Source organism: Trachymyrmex cornetzi, unplaced genomic scaffold (assembly GCF_001594075.2).
Source record: "Trachymyrmex cornetzi isolate Tcor2-1 unplaced genomic scaffold, Tcor1.1 scaffold77, whole genome shotgun sequence".
Classification (NCBI taxonomy): Eukaryota; Metazoa; Arthropoda; class Insecta; order Hymenoptera; family Formicidae; genus Trachymyrmex; species Trachymyrmex cornetzi.
Genome location: NW_017300102.1, coordinates 79988 through 89364, shown reverse-complemented (window position 1 = coordinate 89364; position 9377 = coordinate 79988). Strand labels below are relative to the sequence as shown.

General features: G+C 31.9%; 1 protein-coding gene across 5 annotated transcripts in view; it reads right to left on the bottom strand.

The window, feature by feature from the left end:
- Positions 1 to 9377, bottom strand: part of NfI (Nuclear factor I) — a 91749-nt gene that overhangs the window by 76539 nt on the left and 5833 nt on the right. For 2 of the 5 annotated variants that reach the window (XM_018518592.1, XM_018518590.1), the window contains exon 3: positions 4034 to 4189. In XM_018518592.1, coding sequence (XP_018374094.1) covers positions 4034 to 4189 — 156 coding nt within the window. Of the gene's footprint in view, positions 1 to 4033; positions 4190 to 6021; positions 6443 to 7330; positions 7483 to 7772; positions 8152 to 9377 lie in introns of those variants that run through there. The other 3 variants (XM_018518593.1, XM_018518594.1, XM_018518595.1) reach the window with 3 other exon arrangements.

The following is a 9377-nucleotide window of genomic DNA, read 5'->3' as shown; positions in this document are numbered from 1 at the left end:
ACGGAAAAGTAACGAAAAGTTACTTTCTCAAGTAACGGTAACTGTAACGAGTACTTTTAAAAATCGGTAACTTGTAACGGTAACTTGTTACTTTTCCTACTCGGTAACGAGTAACTGTAACTTGTTACTTTTAAAAAGTAACTTTCCATTCCCTGCTACTATATAATATGTACTTGCATATATACTATATTGTAGTATTTTATTAACCGTTTTCAACATATTAACATCTTTATAATATAATGCTTGATTGTAGCATCAAATTATTAAAAATTATTTGTCAATTTAATTCGCGATTACTAGAGTAGTTTTAATTCCGTTTTTAGTCCGGAAAAACAATTTGGCACGCAGTTCAAAAAGACTACAATATGGTATATATCCAAATACATAGGTATATAGTATAAATTAGTAATTCAAGATTGAATTATTTAAAAGCAATAAAGATCCAGCTTCGATCGTAATAGGCATTTTTTAATTTCTAGTGTTTCTTATATATGCGGTCTAAAATAAAGATTCTTAATATTGTATATAATAGCAGCCCTGCAGAAGAAAGGATCATCTCATTTATGTTTAAACATTATATGAAGTTAACACGAATGCAATGCGTAAAAGAATTTTTTTGTGATACTAAAGCACGAAGTTATTTCATTGAACTGAAATATTGTAAACAATGATGATAATAAGACTACACGCTAAGTTTTCGTAGCTAAAAGTTATATATTTAAAATCTTCAGTTAATGATATCAAATTCTACATAAACGTTTCGGCCAAAATTTAGCCATCTTCAGTGTGTCATTAACAAGTTATAGATATAATAAAAAAAAGTTATAAATATAAAGGAAGTTATAAATATAATAAAAAAACAACAATAATGTTGAAGAGATCCATTCACTTTAAAACTCAAACTAACGTGTATCGTTGACATATTTAAATATATATATATATATATATTATTGACATTTTTTAATTTCAAAAATATGCATTATGTTAATTGACTTTTATGTAGTTTTTATTATATTTATAACTTATTAGTGGCATACTGAAGATGGTCAAATTTTGGCCGAAATGTTTATGTAAAATTTTATATCAAGATTTTATATATATATAACTTTTTGCTATGAAAATCCAATATGTGGTGAATACTCTTTGTTATCAATATCTGTATATTTATACCACTTTTTATTTATTTATTTGAAACCAGCTAATTACCGGCCAAATAACAAAATGCCTTAAAACACCTAATTATACAGATTATCTGATAATACATCAGATAATCGGACGATATAAAGAACAACAAATATACTAAAATTCACTTTAGTACATCATATAATATCAAGAATTTTGGTCGTAAAACAATCTGTTTTATTCAAGCGATTAATTTCGCAATAACGCAGACGATTGGTACGTTATTACTCCCTTTGGACGAATGATAATTATGAAACATAAAATCTATCAAAACGAATCCATTACGTTACTTATAATTTTCGATTAACAAGCCGAAAAAGAGATAATATGAGTGACAAGTAGTACGGTATAAAACGTAGCACGCTGCTAGTTTGCATAAATTTAGGAAATACAGGGTAGAAAATCGATATCTGCATAGAGATTATAGATGGTGGTTGGTAGGCGCCACGTAGCCGCAGCCTCCGTCGCGACGGCGTATGCGCTACATGTCTACATCCTCCAACACCATTTTCGACCACCCCAAACCGACAGACCGTCCCTCCCTCTTCCAACTCATTCCCATTGCCGAAAACTCGGTGTGCAACATTCACGTAGCGGACTTCTCGTGGATGTTGGTGCTTCTCCCCTTTACCCTCTTCGCGTATATACGTGCACACACATTACTCGTGCGCAGAGACTCGCTCACTCTTACTCTCACTCTAGATCCTTCCGATCGCTTCGCTCCTTTCGCATGAACTCTTTCGATTCACCACACCCTTCTAAAATCGCGCGCGCGCGCACGCACGCACGCGCGCACACACACACACACACACACGCGCGCGCGCGCATGTACTCTTCTCGCATACGTACGCTCTTCTCTCCTCTCGCAAGCGACGCTCCGGGAAGCGGTGCACCGCACCACACCGTACTCTCTTCTACTTTAGTTTATCCTCGTCTATCCGTCTATCGTTCGTGTTCTCTTTCTTTCACTTCGATTTCCTATCTCTTACTCATGCTATTTGCTTGTCTCAGTCCCTCACAGCGCCCTACACCCAAAGTGAAGTAGTCGATATCGTACTGCGGTTTGTCTCGAAATTAAGAGAAAACGACAAACGCATCGCGCATAGTCCGATTCATATCTCTCATTATTATCCATCCGTGTCCCTTTTATTCCCGGATTTCTTTCTCCAATTTATATTGTGCCGCATTATTACGCTTACAAAATATACATGTTATACGATTGAAAAGTCGCAATGGAATCAAATAATGACGTATATACGAAGATATATATCTTGCTTTTAGCAAAACAATCAAATTAAGTTAACAGTTACACAAAATTATCGTATCCTTCGATCACTTACTTTTTCGCTTTACTTTTCGACAATTAGTCAACTTTAAGAGAAATTGTTTCGTAATATTTGTAATCCTGTGTCGCTCGAGTCAATCAAAATTCAAAAAGTATTCTCTCGTTTCAACTGAGTATTCTAATTAAATTTAGGAGCAAACGAACGCCCTTCTATCGAAAACAACTAGCTCTTGACCAGCTGTAAGTAAACTATCTTGAAATTATATATATATATATATATATATATATATACATACTATTAATTTATCATCTTTAAAAGTAGTTTTAAAAGGAAAGAAGAAAACAAAACTATATATTTTGATTTTTTGAAATGTAGTCACATCACCCTATAAACCACATCGTGCCAGTATTTCTATACACAAAAGACATTTTAGCATTATGTTTTATTTATTAGTCAATAACTTTTTTACTTTCATTCATGTTCGTTCATAGACAGACTGTAATTGCATAGATAAATTTAACATAATTTAGGTAAAATTTTATCTGATGGGCCACTTCAAAAGATATTTCGTCTCATGAATTTGTTGTCAAATGTAGATTTTTTCGCTTACAATTAACAATGTGAATTTGCATGAGACTCATTCTTCACATGTTTTCGGAAATGGGACGAATACGCTAAAAATAGAGAAAGAAAAAGCACTTATGCGCCACCAATCAATGCCGATCACTCTTCCACTAAATACTGCAACATCGCGAAATTAAAATATTGATCGAACTCTGTCATGAACGAAGATGGATGAAGAGAAGCAACGATAGCATTAGCAACAATATCACGTCCAGTCGTAGTATCATTGAATGGGAATGACGATGGGTCATTAGAGAAGAAAATTAATCAAAAAATTCACTATTTATTAAGGATGTGTCATATCTCAAAGCAATATCAAAAATATAAAAATTTCATAGATTGTTCTATTATGGCGTCTAAGTATTTATGTAAAATTTGAACACAATTCTCTCATAGGTTTGAAGTTATTTAATTATTTTGTTTTCTTAAAATCGCGTTTTGCAGTACTTATTTGCAAATTTATTGAGGAAATAACATTGCGAATCAAATTTTTTATATTTGCTAATAAAACTATAATAAATATTTATGTAAAAGTGTATTTGAATCCATTTACGCGTTTAAAATTTATTTACCTAAAACTGCAGTAAAATATAGTTATTGTGCTGCATAAACCATTTATAAGCCAAATTATTTATTTTATTATTTGCAATTGATGTCAAGATGTATTTACAACTAAAGTTTTTTCATTGATATTGATCTTTTTGGCTCATTTTTTGGCACTTTTACTGATATTGTGCAGCTTTAAGGTTTATAATCGTTTAATAATGAGTGCGCGCGCGCACGTACGCATACAATCTTTATCACAAATCAAATGTTAAACGAGAACCGATTTATTCACCTTACAGTTTGATTTCTATATACATATACTAATATATTACATATACTAATATAAAAAGAGTCAAAGAGGAATGTCTATTAACTGATTTCAAATAATCTCTTACCTGAAGTTCCTCCTTACACTGACGTTCTTCTTCTAAACTCATTCGCTTTTCATGTTTCTTATAGTATCGCCTTTTGGCAGCTTGTAAGTTGAACCATGTATACGAGAAGGACTTCACGAATGGTAGAAGAGCTTCGATAAATGGATGGAATTCATCCTGCAAACATATAATATTTATTCTTTTCATAGGATTGTGCGTATTCATGTCGTTTATTAAGCTTTTGCACCTCACAGTTTGAAATTCATTTTCAAGCACACATGCAACTTTCGACTGTCGATATAAAAACACCGAGTATTTTGTAAATAGGGGCTATCGATGGAAAAGTTGACGCAAGAGCAAATGACATAAATGACATCCTGAACTACTAATTCAATTGAAATTAATTTAATACATTTCGATATATGTTTATCAACAGAATAAACAAATATATGTTATTTATCTCGTTATGTAATAAAGATAATATGAGATGTATCATTGTTTCTCTTAATGAATATAATCTCTCTTAATAATTCTTTAAAGTTTTTAGTTAGCTAAAGTTGATAGAAAAATAAGTTATTAAAAGAAATCACTTACTTGTGATTTAAAAAAAGTATATCATTTAGTGACACGTTTTAAAGAATATGCTTCATTTAACTTTATTAAAAAAAAGTTTAATCAGTAGCAAAGCAAATATAAATAGCGGAAAAAAATTGAAGTGATAGATAGCAATAATGAAGTTATACGAGTTAATAAATATTAAAAAAAAAAAAACTCATATAATACAATAATTGAATAATTTATGACAATTTACGTATAATACTTTTGAGGTTTCCACGGATACTTTCTATATAGAAACAATGTTTTTCGCGAGTTGTCTATGTATTCATATCCATTCTTGGAATGCTAAGTTTCATGAACGTGTTCACTTGAAGTTCACTTCATCAGTGCGAGTAGCAGTCTGAAACTTATGTATATTTTATAATACGGGACTTCTATATAAGAGAGAGAGAATTTCTTTTATCCCTCTTTTATCCTTTTTTCTTCATTTATTTCGTTTAATTATTCTTTTATAAACTTCTTATTTTATTTATAATTTTTTTTTTCTTATTCGCTTATACTTAATTTATAGTTTCTTTTACATGTGTATGTTAAATAAAATTTATTACGAGTCACTTAATATCAGACATATTAAAGTATTTGACATTTGATGATGGATACTTGGAAATTTCCTAGTTTAAAAATGGAAAAGGATCATGTGATTTTTTTTATGTTAACACAAAAGCACAAAGGATTCAAAATGTCACTGCCATCTTCTAAAAAATAAATAATAAATAAAATTTAAGCAGTAAAACTATAATATGCTATTAAAAAAACATTTTTTAATTTTGTAATTCTTTACAATTTAATTATTTATAATAAAAATGAAAGTTTATATGGAAATTATTGAAGAAAGTTTATTTATAGTATTGTTTATAGTAATTATTTAAATTTAATTTAAATATTAATAATCGTAGTGGAAACCACGTTGTCATAATTCCACTAGTGCGACGTCATATTTAAAGAGAATTGATGAACATTTTATATTTTACTCTGACACGAAAATAATATGGTGAAACTTTATTTTTGAATTTCAAGATGTTCTCTAAACTCTTTTCTTTTATATTTATATGACTCTTCAAAATTCTTATACTTTACTTATAATTAAATTACTTAAAACGTTTCTTTTCATGAGAATTTAAAAATCTATGTTAGAAAATTATTTACAGAAATTTACACGATTAATAAATCTGAAAAGAATTTGGGAATTCCTACATATTGATTATAAACTTATTTTTAGTATTTGATTAAATCCTTATACCATATTATCTGAAAAGACTGAAGAATCTCCTTAATAGTAATGATTTAATTCTATATTTCCTCTCTCTCTCTCTCTCTCATATTTATAATAAAGATTAGAATCTTCTCATTATTGTATATCTTGAATACTACATACTGCTAAAAACACAAACCATCGAGTATTCACAAACACTGTAGCCGCTGTAACACTACCGTCTGTTCGTCCCTCCTGTCAGCGTTCAGTTATTAGAAACAAGGATCCTCGGGGTAATGATTGCGAAAATCCCAATACTCCTCCACGGCACAGTTGCGAATTGCTCGCAGCTGTCATCGGTACCGATCTATTCTCGAGAAGAAGTGATCGAACTTCCTTATAACTTTAAATCTTCCACGCAATCAGCCGAGCACACAAGAATCAACAGTCAAAATCCTTTGAACTCTAAAACTTCTTTGATTCGCGCTCGCGCACTCTTCTTCCTCCTCATGTATTTTCCAATTATTTGACAAATATATTTATCCGCACTTTTGACCAAGTCTTACGCCGTCGAGGAGCCATCCTTTTAAACACCGTTACGTTCATATATTCTACATTTTCTGTATAATTCGTATAATAATACCGCGCATAATTTTTACTGACCGTTGTTACCGCATATGTAGTCATTTTGATATTTGTTAAGCGATCGTCTTCTTGAAGCAACGTTTCTAACATTAAAAGCGGGACAATGTTCCTTTCTCAACCAAAATCCCAAATCGTCATTATTGAATCTCACTTATAGTTTCGTTTGAAAGAGCTTTTCTAAACTTGCCATAGTTTAAATTTTAAGACGTCGAAAACTCCAACAATCTTGTCCTATTCTTAAGATATCTGCGCATGACAATGCAATGAAAAGAGGGAAAGAAATCGAAGGAGAAGAGTATATCAATAATTCGCGCTCTTTTTCGACGTCTCATCAGATAACGGATAAACGCCTGTCAAACATGTTCCATTATCAGACAAGAGAATGAATAAGTAAACAAAGAAATGAACATACGAATAAAATAATGGAAAATAAACTCAACTCTGGGAGATGAGACCGTCGCTCACGGACGGTTTACAAACGTACGATGGACGCATATTTATATGCACATTCATTTGCTATGTAACGTTGTTATTATTTATTTTCGAAAACTGACGAAAATCGGAGACATAAAACAATCTCGTTATTACTGTTGGAATTAAAAAAATGTTAGGGAAGAACACGCGACAAATTTTAAAATATATTTAAGGAAATTATATATACAAGCGAAAAAGCTAAAGGAAATAATTCCAACGCGTCCTCTTGTCTTCTTTTTCTTTTTTTTTTTATTTCATCTATCTCTTTTTCGTTACTCTAAGTTACTCCTTAAGCGAAAAAAATCATGCCAAAAATCGACGAACAGCCAAGCGAAAAGAAGCGCAAAGTGAATCACTCCCGGAAAACGATGGTCACACGGAAAACGTACCATTGTCAGGTACGAGCGATTTGCGAACTCAAATTAGAGTCCTTCACCTTCTCCTCCTTCTTCTCTTCCGCCACCACCGTTTTCTCTTCCTCCTTCTTCTCCTTCTCCTTCTTCTCTTCTGTCTTTACTCGCGCAATATTGCGTGGCGCAAACTTGTTCAAAAAAATTCACGAATCACAATTAACATTCCAATATATCAAGTTAATTTTTCAAATTGTAGAAATCATAGAAACAAAAAATTCAAATTGTCTAAACGTAATAAACAACAAGTGATATATGTGTGTGTGTATATATATATATATAGAAACCGCGAAAATCGTTTACACAATGTCTACGGTAAATAACGCGTTGAGAGTATCGATTCAATGGGAAAGCGTACGACAAAAATGAAACGATCGGCGTGAAAAATGTAACAACGAACAATCGATGAAACCAAACATACAGTTAACACATTGATATGTCCACTCAGATTCAAATAACAAGAATCCGTATCGGTCGAGCATCTGGCGCTATATGAAGCGCATGGTATAGTTTTCTCGTATTCTTTCGAGAAATACGTTGCACTACGCCATTTCGGCGTTAAAATATCACGACGAAGCGTAACTGGATGAATAAGTTTTAAGGTGCCTTAGTTTTGATACAATAACATCTAGTTGGGGATAACGAAATGACTGTCGAAATAACTTTTTTATTTGAGCTCGAATCAACACTTCGGCTATTGAAAACAAGTCAATCGCAATTACGTGGAAGGACTTTCGAATTCTGCGAACTCGTACACGACCTACGTCTCGCCGTTTGCGGAACGACGAATGCAACGTCGGTCGTCGCGACGACACTGAGACGCCGGTCGTCGAGACGCGGACGGTACCGCGCGCTCGGCAGCCAGGTACGGTATCCTAAACAGTTATTAATAGCCCCTGTCCTAGCTTACTAGATTTGCCCTCGAAATGATGCGACGCGATGCAACGTGACATCAAGCAATTCTGTATTCCCGTTGGTAATCATTCCTCTTTTTTCCTTTTTATTTTAAAACGTTTGATCAAACAACGAGATTCGGCTGATTAGTTAAATTTCAGAGAAATTTGCATTCCAATATATACAGGGTGTTCCTAAAATTTGACATCACCCATCCTGAGCAGGTAGAACGAACTAAACTAAGTTGAAAAATCCTGTACTATTTTGCAATTTTTGCAATGGTTAACGAGATATTAATTACTAAAAATCGCTAAATATTGATTTTCAATTGTTTACTCAAATATTATCAACTTCACAGAAAAACAGCAAGAGATAAAAATTGTTTATTTTCTTCTTATAAATTACTGATGAAGACTCAAACCATGAGTGGAAACGTTCAAAGTTAAGGTTTATATTTTTAGTATTAAGAAAAATTACGCTAATTGATAACCAGCGTCGACTCCTATTGCCTGTAATATTTCTTATGGTTTCATTAATTATTTTAATTAAAGGAGTCTATAAAAACTTATTAGTTTTTATTAATTTATAATTTATCTTCTTCTAAAGTTTTGAGAATTTTTTTAGAATTTTTTCAGAATTTCTTATTTTCTCATGGTGGTAAAAATAAGAAACTACGATACTAAAAAGTTGATAAAAAAATTTTGAAAAAATTCTTAGAGTTCTATGAGAAGAAGATTAATGATTTTTGTCTCTTGCGGATTTTCTGTGAAATTGATAATATTTGAGTAAATTATTTCGAAAAAATTATTGAAGAACAATATTTGGCGACTTTTAGTAATTAATATCTCGTTAATCATTGCGAAAATTGCAAAGTGGTAGAGGATTTTTCGACTCAGTTTAGTCCGCTCTACCTGCTCAGGATGGGTGATGCCGAATTTTAGAGACACCCTGTATATCCATGACTCAAAATAAAATGTTAAGTTTGAGATGAGGAAAGCACCAAATCATGTTGAATTGTGATAATATAAGTATATGCATACACACGCATGCAAACGCACGCGCGCGCGTATGTGCAATGTGTGCGCGTATACTTATATATATATATATATATATATATATAAATGTATATAAT